The sequence below is a fragment of the Thalassophryne amazonica genome, chromosome 17, assembly GCF_902500255.1.
Source record: "Thalassophryne amazonica chromosome 17, fThaAma1.1, whole genome shotgun sequence".
Lineage (NCBI taxonomy): Eukaryota > Metazoa > Chordata > Actinopteri > Batrachoidiformes > Batrachoididae > Thalassophryne > Thalassophryne amazonica.
In genome coordinates this window covers 7,889,471-7,910,943 of record NC_047119.1, presented here as the reverse complement: position 1 = coordinate 7,910,943, position 21,473 = coordinate 7,889,471, and the positions used below count along the sequence as shown (strand labels likewise).

At 39.9% G+C, this 21,473-nt stretch overlaps 1 protein-coding gene across 1 annotated transcript in view; it reads left to right on the top strand.

Annotated features, from left to right (window-relative positions):
* Positions 1-21,473, top strand: part of LOC117529349 (netrin receptor UNC5D-like) — a 582,155-nt gene that overhangs the window by 335,574 nt on the left and 225,108 nt on the right. Inside the window, exon 2 of the mRNA XM_034192105.1 lies at positions 2,664-2,870. Within this exon, the coding sequence (XP_034047996.1) occupies positions 2,664-2,870 (207 nt within the window). The remainder of the gene's footprint in view (positions 1-2,663; positions 2,871-21,473) is intronic.

Sequence of the window (21,473 nt, the reverse complement as noted above, 5' to 3'; positions counted from 1 at the left end):
TATTGTATAAACACTACCCAATCTAGAGCCCATGGATCCCCCCACGGGCAACATGCTAGTCATAACGCTTAAAATCCAAAAACCCCATGACGCATTGCAGCACAACATCCATTGCTTACTGGTTAGCTGAAATTGCTAATGTCTCCAAAAATACTTGACCTATCAACTTTCTGTTTTCGCAGTGTTCATGCTTGACCCAAAATACATCAACATGCCAAATGGCAAATGTCAGCTGTCCCTGGTTTCTGCGTGATCGAAGCCATAAACACGCATACACGCGCGTACACAGAGGCCACTTGGCTATTACAGTAGATGGTTTACTTCTTTGTAGTTGGCTTGCATTGCATTAAATTCATATAAAGTTCCTTTTCTAGTATTGAACCATTTCTCTCTTGAGTCTCACCCTAGAAGCTTCCATTAAAAAAAACAAAGCATAATTTCTTCACTGTGCAACAAAATAGTGTTTCTGCTGTGGTTATTTGTTACCTTACAGAGAAGACAAGCAAAACATAAAATAACACTTTAGATAGCATCTGCCCACCGTCTCCAGTTTCTCTGAGGAAAACAACACAACCTTTCAGTGAAGAATGAATAGGAATATTAAACAGTTACACTAATGACGATGGTGAATTATTAAAACCAAAGCAAGGAAATATTTGAATGTCTGTTTGTACATAATGTACGAGGGCTGTCAATAAAGTAACGGTCCTTTTTATTTTTTTCAAAAACTATATGGATTTCATTCATATGTTTTTACGTCAGACATGCTTGAACCCTCGTGCGCATGCGTGAGTTTTTCCACGCCTGTCGGTGACGTCATTCGCCTGTGAGCACTCCTGTGGGAGGAGTCGTCCAGCCCCTCGTCGGAATTCCTTTGTCTGAGAAGTTGCTGAGAGACGGGCGCGTTGTTTGATCAAAATTTTTTCTAAACCTGTGAGACACATCGAAGTGGACACGGTTCGAAAAATTAAGCTGGTTTTCAGTGAAAATTTTAACGACTGATGAGAGATTTTGAGGTGAGTCTGTCGCTTTAAGGACTTCCCACGGTGCGAGACGTCGCTCAGCGCTCTCAGCCGCCGTCGTCAGCCTGTTTCAAGCTGAAAACCTCCACATTTCAGGCTCTATTGATCCAGGACGTCGTGAGAGAACAGAGAAGTTTCAGAAGAAGTCGGTTTCAGCATTTTATCCGGATATTCCACTGTTAAAGGAGATATTTAATGAAAGACGTGCGGACGGGTCCGCGCGTCGGGACGCAGACGCCGCGACGCTCTGCCACAGGAAAAACACCTCTGTTGAAAGCCTTAAGGACAAGTTGGAACATGTCCTGCCTGTTAAACAATTTCTCATATGCTCACTCCACTGAAAGCCATCAAAAGCCGCCTGGATTTTACAAATGGTTATCAACACGGAGGTGGATCCATCCGCACGTCTTTCATTAAAAAAAATCTCCTTTAACAGTGGAATATCCGGATAAAATGCTGAAACCGACTTCTTCTGAAACTTCTCTGTTCTCTCACGATGTCCTGGATCAATAGAGCCTGAAATGTGGAGGTTTTCAGCTTGAACAGGCTGACGACGGCGGCTGAGAGCGCTGAGCGACGTCTCGCACCGTGGGAAGTCCTTAAAGCGACAGAATCACCTCAAAATCTCTCATCAGCCGTTAAAATTTTCACTGAAAACCAGCTTAATTTTCGAACCGTGTCCACTTCGATGTGTCTCACAGGTTTAGAAAAAATTTTGATCAAACAACGCGCCAGTCTCTCAGCAACTTCTCAGACAAAGGAATTCCGACGAGGGGCTGGACGACTCCTCCCACAAGGAGTGCTCACAGGCGAATGACGTCACCGACAGGCGTGGAAAAACTCACGCATGCGCACGAGGGTTCAAGCATGTCTGACGTAAAAACATATGAATGAAATCCATATAGTTTTTGAAAAAAATAAAAAGGACCCTTACTTTATTGACAGCCCTCGTATGTCATAGCTTTCTGTACATACACAGGAACACTTTCTGTACATGTGTCTGCATTTAACTCACTCGATGCCATTGACTCTAAAACGCGTCTTTTCCGATAGTAACGCCCCGCACCAAGGACGCCTCATCGAGCCACTTCCTTTTCTTCTCTTTTCTTTTCTTGTGGTATGTTTGTTGTTGACATGGACATAGAACTCAATTTTCTGTGGGTCTTGAAAAAACACTCAAATGCTGAAGAAATCCTGGCACTGGGATGTTATGGACTTTGAAAATGGCTGGCAATCAATGAGTTAAAATATTAAACTCTCTAGCACTCAGGAGATTCAGTTCAGTGTATTTTCTGTGCGTATATTGGGGTGGCGGGGGTCGGATTGTGGGGCTTTGGGGCTTCTGGGGCTTCTCGTCTATATTTCTTATGTTGTGTCTCAACGCCATTCATTTGGAGCCGATGTTGCTGTAAGAGATGATGTGTACTGGATATACAAGAGAGTGATGAGCAGTGGACACTCGGGAAAGCAGTGAGTGCACGCTGAAAGTGCTGGCGATGGTTTTCACTGCTGGTTTCGCTAGAAACTGTTTAACAAGAAGCTGCCACAAACAGTAATCGGAAAGAAAAAAAATGGCACACGTTCTCCTCTATTTTTGTTTCTTTTATTACTTGGACCTTATTACTCTTCCTTGTGCTTCAGGCCCCCGAGGTGAAGCCCTGCAGCATGGACAGTCTGGGACACTTCCTCTCTTCCTGGAAGAGCCTGTTGATGGTTACATCATCAAGAGCAATCCCATCAAACTCCGGTGTCAAGCACGGCCAGCACTCCAGATCTTCTTCAAATGTAATGGTGAATGGGTCCATCAGAGTCAGCACATGTCCCAGGAGCACACTGACCTCAGAACAGGTACAAACAGCATGACAAACACATGCTTACAGCCTAAACTCAACTCAGTTAGAAGGACACTCGTTAAGATGGAAGTCGTCATCTTGTAGTGTTAAACAAGAGATTTAAGTTACTATGTCACTGCCTTTTTATACTGACAAGCAGAAATACCTCTTTTAGAAAACATAATGCAAAGTAAATAAATAAATGCAATGGACATACGTATATTAACATAAATTAACTGTTTGAAAAAGACTGTAAATGGTAGTTTCAATTTTCAATTTATTTTCATTTATATAGCGCCAAATCACAACAAAATTGCCTCAAGGCGCTTCAAACAAGTAAGGTCTAACCTTAGCAACCCCCCTGCTGATTTGAGGAAGAAACCTCAAGCAGACCAGACTCAAAGGGGTGACCCTCTGCTTGGACCATGCTACCAACACAATTTACAGAACAATTCACAAAACAAATATACAGGAAATGTTGCCAGTGCACAGGACAGGAGGGTTTCAAAAACAGATACCACACCCATCTCTAGATGGAGCCGCACCTCAAACAGAGAGAAAAAACAGAATCAGGCATCAGAAAGACAAGAATACAGTATAATATGTCAGCATTAACCAACAACAACAACAAAAAACAAAAGCAATACTAAGGTGATCACCGGCCAATAGCCCTAAGCTTCACTAAAAGACCCAGAATTTAGATCAATTTGAGGCCACGGGCATGGTAGCCATTGGTGCTGCCATTTTTTATGGGAAAACAAAGGATATTGACATCTTTGATCAAGCAAGTTGAAGAACTGAAAATAGCATAGATCAAAATACAGTGGAACCTCAGTTTTAGAACTTAATTGGTTTCTAAATGTTGTTCTTAAACCAAAACCAATTTTCCCGTAAGAAACAATGTAAAATGGATTAATCAGTTCCTGGCCCCAAAAAGAACACTGTGTTTTTACCTTTTTAACAGCATTTCACGCATAAAAGGCAGAAAACAATACAAAGAATATGCATCTTGTACAAAATACTGTACAGTAATTATAATAAAATAGACAATTTAATTTCACCTTTCCTGTACAGAACAGACTTGATGGAGTACATGGATGGTGAAGAGGATGGATGTTACTGTCCGTTAGGATGTTTCACCGCCAGTGATGCCGGTAACGCGTTACTCTAATCTAACTACTTTTTTTAGTAACAAGTAATCTAACGTGTTAATCTTTCCAAATCAGTAATCAGATTAAAGTTACTTCTCCAAGTCACTGTGCGTTACTATTATGTTTGCATTGTGGGTCGATAACAGCGTTAAACTTGGTCCGTGGGCCCACTTTCAGCGAGCTGTGAGCTTTTCATCTGCGGTTTTCTACAGCAGCTACGACTCGTCCTCACCTCTTAAAACGCAGTGACAACAGCACACCAACACACCAGCACTGAGCTTTACAAAGACATTTTTATGCTTTTTTCACCTTTATTTAGAATTTTGAGCTGAGCCGCTCCGTATCTGCTGCTAAAAACAGCTGATCCTCCGCAACGCGTCAACAACACTATTTTTCCACTCAAATGCACCTAAACTCTCTTTCTGAGGACCACATGATGTGAAAACGCAATATAACTTTCTTACCTGTAAATCTGGTCATGTTTTCTGCATAAATATGTTATCCATTATTTGTGCTCAAACGCCAAAGCAGGGGCGAATCCAGATTGAATGGGGGCGTGTGGCAGGGATGTGCCCCCCCCCCCCCCCCACAACACCCCTAGATTAAAGGTCCAGTTTTTAAGCCTTTTTTGTTTACTACAACTGCTAATGCTACTTATAATAATTTGGACAAGTAAAATGTTTAGAGAGAATTTAAATGTTAGAAAAATGTTAGAAAGAATTCAATAGTTACATTTATAAACAATGTAGATTAGAAATGGCAAGTTTTACTGTTACAGTGCTGTCAACAGTTAAATATGAGGTCAAGAAAGAGGTCTTTATTTTACTTTTTATAAAACAAGTATTTATTTTCATTGAAGTCAAGAAAGGGTGACTATAAAGTGAGTTTTGGCAAAACAGGTATCATTGTCATGTTGACGTGACAGAGGGTTGTTGTCGGCAGCTGGGGAAAGTAACTAAAAAAGTAACTAGTAATCTAACTTAGTTACTTTTACAATTGAGTAATCAGTAAAGTAACTAAGTTACTTTTTCAAGGAGTAATCAGTAATTGGATTACTTTTTCAAAGTAACTGTGGCAACACTGTTCACTGCACAACAAGTCACATTATTCCAGGTGTTGCAGTGAAACTCTGGTCAGATTTAGTGTTGTATGTTAACAGCCTTAGCATTTTAGCAGCAGTCGATAGCTTCACCCGTTAGCTGCAAAAAAATTACAAGGCTCATAAAAAATAACCCTTCTTTTTGTTTCTTGTTGTATTACTGCCACCTACTGCAGTGGAGGTTTTCGTGCACAAAGACTGTTCGAAATATTTTACATCCAAAAATATATATTTGTGAACCAGTTTTTATATAAAGAGAGCCATTCTGAAACTGAGGTTCCACTGTATTTGAAACAAGAAACTACAAGATTTGAAATATTATTTAAATATTTTGGAATTTCCATTCTCAGTATCTGAAAATTATAGAAAGATCCAATTGCTTTCCCAAAATTTGTGGGGCCATTTAGAATTCAATGACACGTTAGAGCATTAGAGCAAGCATTCAATGAAAAAATTGTTACTAGTTGGCCCGTTTGAATAGCCATGACAATTGTGTCAATTTATTTGACACAATTTGACCCTTTTTACCCAGAATGGTTTGCTTGTAATACTGTATCCATTAAGCATTTGCTGCATAGTTTATCTAATAACTTTCATCATGTATAATCTCAGTGGTGTGTGTGAGTAGTGAGCAGTAGAACTACTGCTTGTGAAATTATTAATGCACTTATAGCACAGAGAAGCTGTGTGGCTTTGGTGCATATTCCAAAATGTGCTGCAAATGTGATATTGTGAATAAATACAGACATCAAACATCTATATATTTTTCTACAAATGTCTTCCACCAACAAGGCTAATCTATTCGGTCATATTTATACAGGAAAAGATTATGCCATCATACTATTATTATTATTAATATTATGTTTATATTTAACCAGTTCGCTAAACCCTATACACTGTATAAGAATTGGGACACCTTGGCCTCTGTAATTGCCCCCGGCTCTTTATGTAATTTACTGCCCCTTACCAAAAACCAAACCATTATTTTCCTCATTTTGAGTTTATTAAAGGTCATGTGAAAACCAGGCCTGGTTTATGCTCACATTCCTAATGTTATTGGCTCTCACCAACAGGGGGAGCTCTCCCTTTATCTGTAACTTGCACATGTGTGGTGCAAGTGAAACTTTAAAGCGGGTTCCAGACACTTTTAAACAGATAACTAAATCAAACACTTGATTACTAACATAAAATAAGGAATTAGTACAGATAATACCTAAAAGCCTCGGTGACCTAAAATTTTTATGACTTTTCTCAACCCTCAATCAATCCACCAAGTTTGTTCCAAATCGGATCAAATGTCTTCTAGGTACAGATGAATGACCAGACAGGATTGAAACCCCCCCCCCCCAGCAACGCTACACACAAATGCAATAATACATTTTAAGCTCACCCAGTTTTGAACACATCTTATTCAGGTTTCATGGTTTTCAAATCAAATCACATCAAACTTTATTTGTGTAGCACTTACAACAGTAACCACTGAACCAAAGTGCTTTACATGAATACATAAATTCAACAACAATAAAACAACAAAAACAACCATCATAATAAGACTCTATGTGCTAAAAGCAATTCTGAAGAAGAAGGAAGGTTTTCTTAAAATCAGCTTGCAAATCATCCAGACACTGACATAAAGAGAGTTTGTGAAGCCATGAACTGTCTAGACGTCTACAACAGTGAGCCGACCAGTCCAGCTTCTGGCTTTTATGCTTGTGAAATTCACACTTGATCTAAACAAATATGACAGTGGTTAAGTCATGAAAGGCGCCCTCTTCTTCAAGTTCAGGATTTGGCTTTGAACACAGAATGCTGTCTGCCACTGATGTAATTTGCTAGAATACAGTTGTTTTCGTTGTTGTCTTCAAAATTAATTTATTTAACCACAAAGTGGGGAAAAAGGTCTTTTTTTTTAATGCTATTTTCTGTTTTTATTGCATCATGTCACAGTGGTGTTCAGTTTACTGTATAAATGTGATTTCATCCTCTAGGAATTTAATCCAGTTGTATGATGGTCATCTGATGTGATTATGTCTTGCTGAAAGGGGTCAGGATGAAGGCAGAATATTTATGGTCCTGCCGTGGAGGATACTTACAGTGTTGATGCTTCACTTAACACACAGCACCAATCAATAAGTTCCCCAGAGTCAACAAAGGACCTGTAAATTTTACTGCCTCTGGTGATGGTGCAGAGCTCAGTTTCTATCTGCCGTCTTATCTCCAGTCATATTTGTTTCACTGGAACATATGGGAGGAAGGACACCACACAACGTAAAATAACTGAGGGATAGACAATAAATGTTTGTGTAGTGTCTCATGAAGTCAAAATTTCTATCCAGAGCAAAAAAAAAAAAAAAAGCTGACCAACATGACAAGGCAGGAAGCCTTCAGAGTTTGGGTATGTTATTAATCTTTATTAAACCCGACATCAGCAAGATGGAACTTGTCATGGGGCACGTTTTGACTCAAGTTTTGTTTTACCGTCTTGGCCACACGTTATAGTCATTGTGAGTTATTTGACGTCATTTTCTCTCATTATTCCCCTTATTTTTGTCTTGTGGGTTTCATTTGTCGTGGCACATTTGACATGTATATAACAAATATAACAGTTTTTGACTATTATATTTATGTTTTGGTGCAATGCAAAACATGCACTGTGCACAATTTCTCCAATCATAACCACAGAAGGCTTATTCTGGGTTGGCTGGGTGTCTTGGTGGCTTTCCTCACTCTTCTTCTTGCACAGTCACTCGAGTTTTGAGAACTGTCTACTCCACACAGATTTACCATAGAGTGTCATACTGTTTGTATTTCTTCATAACTGATGTGAATAAAGTCTAAGACATATTCAGTGACTTGGAAATGTTCATGTATCCATCCCCTGGTGTGTATGAATAAAACTGGCAATCAAAGGCAGGTGAACAGCTGTAAACTCTGCAGATATTATGATAGCGTGAGTCAGGCGGTGGAAGGGCCCCTGGGTTCATCGGAGAGCAGCAGGGCTGGCAGCTATTAAAGCAGGTAACTTGTGAAATAAATGGCAGACACACTCAACAGTAAATGCCCAAACACTGACATTGACTAGACTGTTTGAGACAGAGGACATACACCACATCTGCCCACAGGCAGCTACTTCAACTAGGGAGATATGTTTCAGCTTTGTGTTTTTGCTGTTTCTCTCGGATTTTGCTCAGTTGTGCCTTCTAGGAGACAGACGGGCAGATGAGGGAAAATGTTGTTGAAAACCAGGAAGAGAGAAATCCATTACAGTGTGGTGTGATAGCTTCAGCCACTGTTGCCATGAGCACGAGAACAGCTGGCACAATATACAATGTCTCTTCCGCCTGACTGAAAAATGTTGTTTTCTCAGTTTGTTAGATATGTGAGAAGTTTTTGACACAATGTAGGGGTTAAATATTTTATATCTGCAGAGATACTATGTGAGTAAATGCTGACTGGTAAATGTTGCACTGCATAATAGTGAAGACATGTAAATGGTGATCGGCTTTCAACTTCTAAAATTAACCATCTATAATGACTAATACACAGTCCTGTCTAAATATATTTATTTGTGGTGAATTCAGCACAAAACATCTTTTGCGTCTACAGTATGTCTGTGCGATTTTACAAAGGCAAAGCAAAATTTCTCTTTTCAGAGCAATGTGATGCATCAAAGCTCACCAGATGCATTAGTTTGTTCTCGTTATATGTACATTTAATTTGGAGAGTTACAAGCTGATAGCCTGTATTGTTTTTGAGTTATTGCCAACACAACCTGGCTGGGATGGACTACGCAATGATCTGGGTGAGACTGTACTCCAGATAGTACCACACCTCCCAAGTAAAAATAGGGGGACAGAAGATCTGAAAGTGCAGAAAAAAGATCTGAAACTGAAAAATAAATTTGATTGAAAAAACTAACAAGAAAACATTAAAAAAAAAGAAAAAACCTGAAGTCTGAGTCAAACTTACTGTAATTTCCAGACTATAAGCTGCTACTTTTTTCCCATGCTTTGAACACTGTGGCTTAAACAATGATGCAGCTAATTTATGGATTTTTACAGGCTTTCTCATAAGTTGAAATACGTCAATTGATACTTTCCATTAATTAGCTGAAAGCTGCGGTCCTCATGCAGCGTAAATTCACACACACAATATAAAGTATAGTACAAATACAGTACAAATATAAAGTCTTGCCTGTTAGGTTTAGTGGATTCATCACCACATCCTGAAGAAAACAATGTCTGAAAATACTTTAATTCCTTGTCGTGGGCGATCCTGGCTGCAAATTATCTCATGATCCTCAAAGTTAAAATTACTCACTTCTCTGTGTGGAGCGGAGATGCCGCGCACACCATGCGTGTGCTGGATGACGTGCTCGTCAGAAAAAAGCATTTATGGTGCGTATTTAAATAAAAGTTAAAAAATCTTTCTAACATCTTTCTGTGTAAATATCTAATTTACAATGTGGAGACTTACAGGTTATGGACAAGTGTGGCCTATTTATGTACAATTTCTTTTTTCTTTTTAAAGTTGGTGATTGCGGCTTATATTCACCTGCGCTCTATAGTCCGTAAATTATGGATATTCAACTGGAAAAAGAAAAAAAAATATCTCAGATTTTTCTGTATTTTTTAAAAAGTGCAAAATCAAAAATTTTAGACTTTCACTTTTTTGTCTTAAACTTAAAGTCCCAAATTAAATCTCATAGTTAGTGGATGCTGGATAAACAATCAGATATTACTCACAGCCATCATTGAACTTGTAGATAGTTGTCGCCTTCCTGACTGTGGGCACACTGTGTGCTCCTTACAGAACTATGCCCACCGCCGGGAGAAACAGGATATGCCCACTACGTGGACAAACACAAGATGAATATACAACAGAATATGAAAGATAAAACAGGAGTAAAAGAATAGACAGAATGTGCGACTTAGGATGGTTTGATTTGAATCAAAGGGAAGACATCATGAGCTTGTATTAATTGGACCACAATATGTTTCCAACTGTTATGAAACAAATACACCCAAGGTTCTTGTGTCATATGCTCCCCCTGGTATTGACACATATTAACACACAAATGAAAAGAAGGGACTCTGGTGTTTTTGAATTTCATATTTAAGGAAATTGTCAGTGCAAGGACTTTTGTTTTTGGATTTATTATTATTATAATTATTATTAAGCCAATTAAAACATGCATGTCCACTTACTGGTGTCTTTCCTTAGAGTTAAGCTCTTCAGCTATTGAATAAACCTGTATGATTGTATGCACATGCTTGAACATGAATGGGCATTTTATTATTTAATTATTATGTATCAGTTAGATGCTTCCAGAAACCTCTCAGTATTAGAAGCTCAAATAAAGAAGTATGTAAATTAATTCTCTCTCTCTCTCTCTCTCTCTCTCTCTCCCTCTCTCTCTCTCTCTATATATATATGTGTGTGTGTGTGTGTGTGTGTGTGTGTGTGTGTGTGTGTGTGTGTGTGTGTGTGTGTGTGTGTGTGTGTGTGTGTGTGTGTGTTGTGTGTGTGTGTGTGTGTGTGTGTGTGTGTTTTCATTCATTTTTAAGGGCACTTTTGTTATGTATTAATGATGAGTACACTGTAGCCATTAGAAACTGTAATGAATGCCATTTATTATCATTATGTGGTGATTATGAAGAATGACGCTGTTTTGCTATCCAAGCCATTAGCTGGGCAATGATGTACTGTCAACCTGAAATGTGTTACTTCTGTCAATAAATATAAGGCTGTTCCATAGTGTGGTGGATGCCCTCCATCAGCGCTTGCTCCAGACCCGACCTGTCAATAAATAAGTGTATGATGAGATGAAAGAGATCACTAAATACTGCACATCAGAAAGCTGATCAATACACCACCATGCAGAAATCTTAAGCATGCTTGTGTTTCTGCACAAGTGTTGCTGTTGGGACCCCCCACCCCCCTTCGAGTATATATACAGTCAAGCAGCACCGAGATGTACAGTTGTCATGGCGGGGGAAATGTGCTTTACAGACCAAAACCTTTTTTGTATCAGAATCTAAACATGTTTGTTTCTGATCTAAAGTTGGATATTTTAACATGGGCTTCTATGAGAACCTGCTCCCTTCTAGAGACACCCTCAACGCAGTAGTTTTAGGCTATAAATCAACTACAGCACTCATAGAGTGCATACCCCCACCAAAGGGAAAAAAAAGACCTATAACTCTGGAACTACAGGGTCTAGAAAAAAATTTAGACACACGACTGGAATCAGAGCATCACTGTGTTCAATTTAGGCTATAAATAAACTTCAGCAGTCACAAGTGCATACCTCGCTTTAGAATAATGCTTAATACTTGAAACTACAGGGCATAGCAAAACATCAAAGCCCACAGTGATTAAAAGCTGGGAAAAAAACAAGAGTGCTCTCTTCTGCATAATTAGGCACTGAAATATTTAATGTCTACCTATTAAATATTGGCTTATTTATTCTGCACCTGGACAAAGTCTGGTTCTTCTGCTACCAAGATACAAAGATATGACATCAAATTGAGCATCTTGAGAGGTCAGAAGAAGGTCCAGCATCACCATAAATCCCCAAAATGACCAGTTTTATTGGGGGTCTTTTTATTACAACTTAATTAACTTTAATAATGTCATAATAGTAATTATTGTTATAATTAGTTATTAAAGGTAATGAATATGGGTCCACTGGGTCTTGAGCTACCACTCTGCATTAAATCATCCAATTTAATAATTCATGTTTGAAGGAAATAAGACACTTCCAAATGTGTTGTATGAATCAAGCAATGATGAAACATAGAGAGAAAGACAATGAAAAAAAGAAAGAAGTGAGTGGAGAGTCGCAGTCAAAGTTTCAGTAGTTTCTTGCCAGTGTTACTTCTTTCCACTTGAAGGACGTTTTAATTTTTGTTTTTGCACAACTCAAGGTTTTTTTTTATATTTGTTTTTGTTAGCATTTTCTATCATTAGTGCATCGTCTCTTGCTGAAAACAAACCAACAGATGACACAAGAAACAGAATCCAGTAATAATAAGACTGGTTTGGCACGCATACAATACATATCTTCAACTTTGAGCCAGAGTGAGAATTTTTAAGCCATGGAATATATTTTGTTTTGTTAATACACTGTATATTATTAGTTGGAACTCATACTATTGGGACATACTTTAATGCACTTTTCTGACATCTTTTGCTGTTCCCTTGCTACTTGTGGGCTCGTAGCGCTGCTGGATGAAAAGTGCTCTGTAGCTGCAAAAATGTGAGTGTGATCGTAAAAATGTTTTCTCCAGGGTCCCCTGTGGATGTTATGATGTTCAACAAAGCATAGTTTCTCACTTCAAGCACCATGATGTGCTATTAATTCTTGTGGGGGGGGGGGGCAAGTGGAATAACTTGAGCTGTGAAACAGGAGCCTAATAATGTGCATCTCACATCCAGCCTGTGTGTGAGGAACATATTCAAGACATTGCAGGAAAGTTCAGAGACTTCCCAGTACTCAAATGCACCATGCAAGATTTTAAAAAACAGACATTTTTAATTATAGCACACAGGGCAATACTGTACATTCCATCACAGCAGTGCACAGTGCGCATAAGTGTCATCGGTGGTTTCCAGCAAACTAAGTTGACAGTGTCACACCCAGCACCCACGTTCTTTAAATGGCAGTCTACTCACAATCATTTGTGCACTCATGGGCAACAAGAAATTTTACTGACTGGTTTTTGATTCCATGTTTGTTCTCTGGTGGCTGCTTGCCCTGTGACCTTGGACAAAGCATTTTCATCTGCAGTGTCACTGTCCAGCCAGCTGTAAATGTGTACCAGCCTCAACTGGAGAGTAAGCTATGATGGACTGGCATCCCATCCAAGAGGAGTCGTAGTCTCTCATGCCACTTCATACTACAAAAACTGGAGTTAACCCTCTGGGGTCCGAGGGCATTTTTTGGACAGTTCACATCGCCTGGCATAAATGTTTTATTATTGCTGTTAACATCTCTCCCTGCATCCCACAATCAAGTTTTATGTCTCTTTTATTATACATATTAAGCAAATATGTAGGACTGCTTTTTTGCATTTGTGCAATATCTCTAAAATTAGAAAGGTCTTGTCTCAGAGTGATGCTGAAAAGCTAATTCATGCATTTATTTCTTCTAAGCTGGACTACTGTAATTCATTATTATCAGGTTGTCCTAAAAGTTCCCTGAAAAGCCTTCAGTTAATTCAAAATGCTGCAGCTAGAGTACTGACAGGGACTAGAAGGAGAGAGCATATCTCACCCATATTGGCCTCTCTTCATTGGCTCCCTGTTAATTCCAGAATAGAATTTAAATTCTTCTTCTTACTTATAAGGTTTTGAATAATCAGGTCCCATCTTATCTTAGGGACCTCATAGTACCATATCACCCAATAGAGCACTTCGCTCTCAGACTGCAGGCTACTTGTAGTTCCTAGGGTTTGTAAGAGTAGAATGGAGGCAGAGCCTTCAGCTTTCAGGCTTCTCTCCTGTGGAACCAGCTGCCAATTCGGATCAGGGAGACAGACACCCGCTCTACTTTTAAGATTAGGCTTAAAACTTTCCTTTTTGCTAAAGCTTATAGTTAGGGCTGGATCAGGTGACCCTGAACCATCCCTTAGTATGCGCTATAGACTTAGACTGCTGGGGGGTTCCCTGATGCACTGAGTGTTTCTTTCTCTTTTTGCTCTGTATGCACCACTCTGCATTTAATCATTAGTGATTGATCTCTGCTCCCCTCCACAGCATGTCTTTTCCTGTTCTCTCCCTCAGCCCCAACCAGTCCCAGCAGAAGACTGCCCCTCCCTGAGCCTGGTTCTGCTGAGGTTTCTTCCTGTTAAAAGGGAGTTTTTCCTTCCCACTGTCGCCAGTGCTTGCTCACAGGGGGTCGTTTGACCGTTGGTGTTTTTCTGTAATTATTGTGTGGTTTTTGCCTTACAATATAAAGCGCCTGGGGTGGACCTGTTTGTTGTGATTTGGCGCTATATAAATAAAATTGATTTGATTTGATTTGATTTAAAAGCAACAGAGTTATCCAGTAGCATTCACATGCAAACTAGTGGAGCAATCCTGATAGTTACACATTCTTTGTTTGAGCACGTGAGATTGTCATCAGAGGCTCTCCGTCTGATGCGTAATTCTGGCACATTCCTGACAGTCTTAAAGTGACGTAACGCATCTGAATAGGTTTCTTAATAGTGCGTGTTGGTGCGTGATATTTGTGATTTTCGTGGAGCATGTTTTTGGCTGTCAAAAAATCTTCCAGGAAATGTCATGCACCAGCCTCATGTCGTGGAGGTCACAACTGAACGTATTGATCCTTCTTGATTAGTGGTGATCCTTAATAGAGCGTGACTGCGTTCTTCTCTGATGTGCGCACAATTAAACCCTGCTGCACTGCATTCAGTTTCATTGCTGCAGTATGCTGAAGGAGGACAGAGATGCCAGGTCAGCTAAAAGTCTCGTTCCACTGCTACTCAGCGCGCTCCTGTAGGTGTTCCACCTGCTGCATGTGCCTGATTTTTGGTCAAATGAGCGGAGACGAGAGCCACGTGGAGCCACACATCTGGCTCTCAGTCTCCTCCTCCTTTTTGAGCCACTCCACAGCACAGGGCCCAACTAAGCAATGAGTCACAAAGTTCTTCTGTGGATTTTGAGGAGCAAACTGGAGCAGTCTGAATTGTTCAGCAACTAACAGCTGAATAAATATGGGGAGTGTGTGTGGAGACAATTCGCCTCATTCACAACGTGACAGAACGTAACGGTGCATTATTCTTGACTGTATGTAATGGTTCCTGATAATTCTCCAGCAACACGTGCCATTAATCGTAATGCACAGTAACGGGTTGCAGCAGTTCCTGAGGACACCTGATGCCTCTGCCTCAAATCATCACATTCGTGATCAGCAGCCAAGAATGTATACTTCGTGGCATTCGTGACGTGCCGTCGTTATGTGTAAATGCAGCATCAGAGAAGCTCATCGTGGGCACCACAATCTTGCATCACATGACCGAGATACATGCCAATGAGTGGTGCACTGTTCACTATGTGGTTTTGCATACAAACCGCATCATCACTTTGCATTTACCATAGGATTGATGGAGTTTTTGCAGCAAAATTAATTTATCAGATACTAGCCTCGGTAAGCTTTCACTTGCAATGGTTATCTCATTTTCCGTGGGCATGGCGATGACGGGGTTTTGCACCTGAACTCTTCATATAGTTCGAGATGTATGCACAATGAGATTAATGTGAAACAACACTCAGTCTTCACTCATCTTTAAACCGCTTATCCAGGATCAGGTTGCGGGGGCAAACAGCTCCAGCAGGGGACCTCAGACTTCCCTTTCCCGGGCCACATTGACCACCTCCAACTGGGGGAGCCTGAGCGTTCCCAGGGCCAGTGTGGAGATACAATCTCTCCACCTAGTCCTGGGACTTCCCTAAGGTCTCCTCCCAGATGGACGTGCCTGGAACACCTCCCCAATGGAGTTTAATGGTAAAGCCTTCCCATAACATCCTGCTGGATTTCCCATGGAATCATCCTGAGCCAGACGTTCCGTCAGAAAAAACAGCCATCACCAGTAAACTGCTTATGTTGACTGTAGAAGTTATATTATCTTTGCAGGCACTAAATCTGAGGATTTTGATATTACAGTGGAACAAACTTTCCATCATGTCCCTCAGCTGGTCTCATCCAAAAACAGAATAAAAGATGATGGTTACAGTAATCAAGAAAAGCAGCGATCCAGCAGCCTGCTGTATTTACTGACCTGCCACAGCAGATGTGATTTATTTTTATTTTGCAGGTACTGACAATTATTGTCTCTATGGAGATGCTGCTCGTGACACATGGAGATGGGAATAAGTGATAAAACCAAAAAGATTGGTGAAGGACAGAGTGAAAACAGAGGAGAGAAATGCGGAACAGAGGGGATATCTGTGCCAGCAGACTTCAGCTGAAAGGATGATATCCTGATGGAGAGATAAGAGAAAAGGGGAGAATATTGAGAAGAGGATGTTGGAAATGGAGAGGGGAATTGGAGATTAAAAGAGAGGCTGAAAAACGATATCATATAGGTCGTCTGGAGAAGGGGAGGATAGGAGCTACTCTGGGTTCTGAGATCAAGAGATAGTTTGAGGGACAGCAAGTGAATGGAGGGTGGATAAAGAATGGATGGATATCCATTCCCGTCAATGCTGTGTCAATGACTGACTCCATTATTTTGTATCATGATCTCAACCAGTTCACAGAGAGATGATATCATGCAGGAAGTTAGGACAGAGAATGAAAGGTGGGGACTGTGAGTTCCCTCTGCATCACTCACTGTCACTGCCAGCAGCTTTAGTGCCATGGAAAAAGTTAAAAAGTTTTTGCCCTTTCAGGTTTGCATTTTTCCCAAATTGCACAGTCTGTACACCAAAAAAAAATACTGTAGTAGTTGTGTTATATGAGTATAGAGTTAAACCTCTTACAGCATGAAGAAATACAGTCAAATGCCCCCACAAAGACCACAGTAATCTATAGAAATTCTACAAGATTTAGGAAAGCTAAATATACATATCGTTCTGAAAAAGGTTACAAAGTTATGTTGAAAGTGATACTTTTTATTATGGAATTGTTAATTTTGTTGCGTTCAGTTCATTATGATACGATTCTTTTAATGCCTCTTTAATCTTCGTTTAATGTAGACATTCGATGAAAAATTAGAATAAACCAAAAGTGGCATTGCATACCTTCAAATCCATATTTCATGAAAAACCAGAGACCTTCTCCAGTTTTTTGCTGCTGGCTGCAGAACATTGGCACTAGCCTGTGCTCACCACTGGGGGTTGCACCACATATGCTGAAAGTAGAGCAAAGAAAAACCAGCAGGCTGTTTCCGGCTTGTTATTAGGTTTCCTTCAGCTTCTCCCTTTTTCCACACAGGGATTACTGCAGCGGACCTGAGATGGATCTGGTTGCTGATTTGGCACAAGTCTTATGCTCGATGTCCTTCGTGATGCAGCGCCACATTATATGGAGAACTAGCGTGTTCCTTGTGGGGCTCCATGAGCTCTAGATTGGGTAGTGTTTATAAAATAAGTAGCTGACATTTTTCAAGGGTAGTAATAAATTAAGCAATGAGTTGAAATGGTGTATGAGTCCAGAATGTTTTTTGAACCTTAGACCTCAACAATTTTTAGAAGAGGAACTCAACCCTTTCATTTCCTGTTAGTTTATGTCATTTTTAATGTGAAATTTACTGTTTTAATTTATTTAGAAATTGTTTAGGTTCTTGTCATCATATGGATGTCATCATAGGGGTAGTGATGGTCTCGTGGTTAAGGTGTTGGGCTTGAGTCTAGAAGATCATGGGTTCAAATCCCCGCCTGACTGGAAAATCACTAAGGGCCCTTGGGCAAGGCCTTTAATCCCCTATTGCTCCCGGTGTGTAGTGAGCGCCTTGTATGGGCAGCACCCTGACATCGGGGTGAATGTGAGGCATAATTGTAAGCGCTTTGAGCATCTGATGCAGATGGAAAAGCGCTATATAAATGCCAGTCCATTTTACCATTTACACAATATTATTATTATTGTCATTGTTATTGTCATTATTATTATTATTATTATATTTTTTATTACTTGTATTTTTTCATTTGATTTTTAAATAGACCACATGGAAATAAGTATTTCCACTTCCTGTATTCTCCATGTATTTCTAATGTTTTTACAATTATATTATGTACTTACATTGAACTTACTAAATAAATCACACACGCCATGCACTCACAACTTTTAATATAAAGATGATTTACTGCCCCCTACTGGACTGGCATGTTAGTCCAGAATGTAATTAGCAATATTAGCTAACATCCATAGTTTCTCATAAAACATTAGTCCTGTCAAAGTTCTGTTTTGGCGCCATTCATCCTTGACCCACAATACATAAATATACCAAACAGCAAATGTCAGCTGTCCCCAGTTGCACACCGCAGTTTTTTTCTGCATTCTGCTGCACAAGCTGCTTTTAATTTTTGCGCACACACAAACAGAGACAGTGGCGAAGATGTCAAAAGCAATGCTCTTTTCACTCATGTACAACAACATAACCACTTAAGTAAACTAACTAAACCAATTGAACTCCAAAAACACCAATAAATCATAACACTAAGAACACTGTTAAAATAACATGAACCACAATAATATTTAAAACCTCAAAACCCAGAACTCTCATGGTGCATTGTAGCACAGTGTCCATTGTTTACTGGTTAGATAAAATTGCTAATTCTCCAAAACGCTTAGTCCTATCAACTTTCTGTTTTGGTGTTCATCCTTGACACAAAATACATAAGCATGTCAAACTGCAAATGTCAGCTCTTCCAGTTTCTGCATGATCGAAGATGCCGCAAACATGCACGCATACAGAGGCCACTTGGCTATTACAATATAGATGAACAGGGATGGGTTTGAACCAGGACTTTCTGATCAAGAAACAAGCACACTAGCTGCTTGGCCTCCATGCTGCCCCTGTTTATAACCTGTTAACATAACCTAAATAGCACATATCTCATTGTTGGAGGGCTTCATAATAATGAAATGCAGGAAATACTGTTTGTATAAGCCATTCCTTTTTTGACTCCTTCTTTTGGACAGGACTGTATTAAACTGTTTATAAATGTAACTATTAAATTCTTTCTAACATTTTTCTAACATTTAAATTCTCTCTAAACATTTTAATTGTCGAAATTATTATTATTATAAGTAGTATTAGTAGTTGTAGTAAAAAAAAAAAGGCTTCAAAACTGGACCTTTAATCTAGGGGTGTTGTGGGGGGGCACATCCCTGCCCCATGCCCCCATTCCATCTGGAATCACCCCTGCTTTGGTGTTTGAGCACAAGAATGGATAACATTTATTTATGCAGAAAACATGATCAGATTTACAGGTAAGAAAGTTTATTGCGTTTTCACATCATGTGGTCTCAGAAAGAGAGTTAGATGCATTTGAGTGGAAAATAGTGTTAGTTGTTGACGCGTCACAGAGGATCAGCAGTTTTTAGCGAGCAGGGAGCAGCTTAGCTCAGAATTCTAAATAAAGGAGAAAAAAAAATCATAAAAATGTCTTTGTAAAGCTCAGTGCAGGTGTGCTGTTGTCACCGTGCTTTAAGAGGTGAGGACGAGTCATAGCTGCTGCAGAAAACCGCGGATGAAAAGCTCACAGCTCACTTAAAGTGGGCAGTTCAGTCGAACCCCGACCTCCTGCCCATGGACCAAGTTTAATGCTGCTATCGACCCACAATGCAAAAATAATAGTAACGCACAGTGACTTGGAGAAGTAACTTTAATTTGATTACTGATTTGGAAAGATTAACACGTTAGATTACACGTTACTAAAAAAAAGTGGTTGGATTAGAGTAACGCGTTACTAAGTAACGCGTTACCGGCATCACTGGTGAAGATTACATACAAATCCAGTTCTTACTCAGGAAACACCTAGTTTTTGGCTAAACAGCATAAGAATGACACAAATAAGAACATGCAGTATTTTAATGCAGAATTATAAAGATTTTTTTTTTTTTATGCACATATAGTGTCCCTTTGGTTCTGGGATTAAGGATGACACACACAGCTGGGACCAGACTGAAGATGTTGCTGGGAGCATGTTCCGCTTGTCTAGCAAGGTTCGTCTGTGTGTGGCCTTTAGCCAACCCTAACAGCCTCCATGTACCAAGCTGCAGCCTGCAATGTCACATCACACAAACATTTCCTCAAAGCTGGGCTCACATTAGACAGACACTTTCCTTTAGCTATATCCATCCACCTCGACCCACGGCCCACTCAGTGTCACCCATGCTGCCTTGGGAGGATCCCTCGGACAAATAAGAGTTTCATTTTAAAAAATCTCAGCCGTTAATGACAGAGGCATTGCACTCCTGGTTGAGCTGAGCAGTCATGCTGCGCCCCTTGGATCTGCAGACATTTGTAGCAGGCGCAGGCGGACTCCCGTCGGGCTTCTTCGCAGACTCAGCCAAGACAAAAAAAGGGCTAAGGCCAGGAGACGTCACAGCAGAGGTCCTTTGCCAGACGCACCAAAAGACTCAATGCAAGAGATAATGAGAGAGACATGAGGTGATAAGTGTGCTTCCACACTGGCATATCTCTTCTTGGCTCCCCTGTAGCAGCAACATTAGAGACTTATTAAATGAGGTGATTGAAGGGGCAACTAGAAGTTCATCCACCTTGAGAACTGTTGTCAAGGCTTCATAGCACTCTGTCAAGAGCCACTGGTATGGGCCTGAAAGGAAGGCAGAGGGAGCACAGTAGAAAGTTGGCAAAAAGAAACAAACAGGCAGCTGGAGGCTGGCTTATGGACGAAGATGAATGGATGTTTGTATCCCTGAATGCAGATTTCCAGGCAAAGTGACCATGATTGGATAATTCTCCAGCACAGGGACATTGACAATCATTTCAGGCTTCTTGAAAAAAATAAGGACTGAGCTCTTTGATCTCTGCCTTTTTTAAGGGATTTTGGGAAATGAGAGTCTGTTTGATTCCCGTGGTTTGTTTATCATGCTTCATCAGAAACAACAGATACTGTAATAACCATTTGTCCATATGGGGATGCCATTTAGTGCTTACATTTCATATATATGTGTGTATATTAACTGTAAAGTACAAATGCATCATTTATATTAAACATGGGCATCTGTGTGTCTCTCTGTCAACATTCTTTTAATCATATTGAGTGACACTTTTCAATTTTTTTCTGTTTAAGTTTCTTTGGTGAGTTGGGACATTATTGAATATCATATTCAAGGTCATAGTGCATTTTTGTCATAGGTGCTTTTGTTTGTTTGTTTGTTTGTTTGCTTGATTGTTTGGGGGGGTATTCGTAAGTCAGAAATTCCTGAAAACAAAATTGTGTCGATATTAAGATGAGTTTAATGATCAAAATGTGTTCACCAGGTTTCCTACTGCCATAACAATATGCACATATGATTTACAGTGAGGAAAATAAGTATTTGAACACCCTGCAATTTTGCAAGTTCTCCCACTTAGAAATCATGGAGGGGTCTGAAATTTTCATCTTAGGTGCATGTCCACTGTGAGAGACATAATCTAAAAAAATCACAATGTATGATTTTTTAATAATTTATTTGTATGTTACTGCTGCAAATAAGTATTTCAACACCTGTGAAAATCAATGTTAATATTTGGTACAGTAGCCTTTGTTTGCAATTACAGAGGTCAAATGTTTCCTGTAGTTTTTCACCAGGTTTTCACACACTGCAGCAGGGATTTTGGTCCACTCCTCCATACAGATCTTCTGTCGATCTTTCAGGTTTGGAGTTTCAGCTCCCTCCAAAGATTTT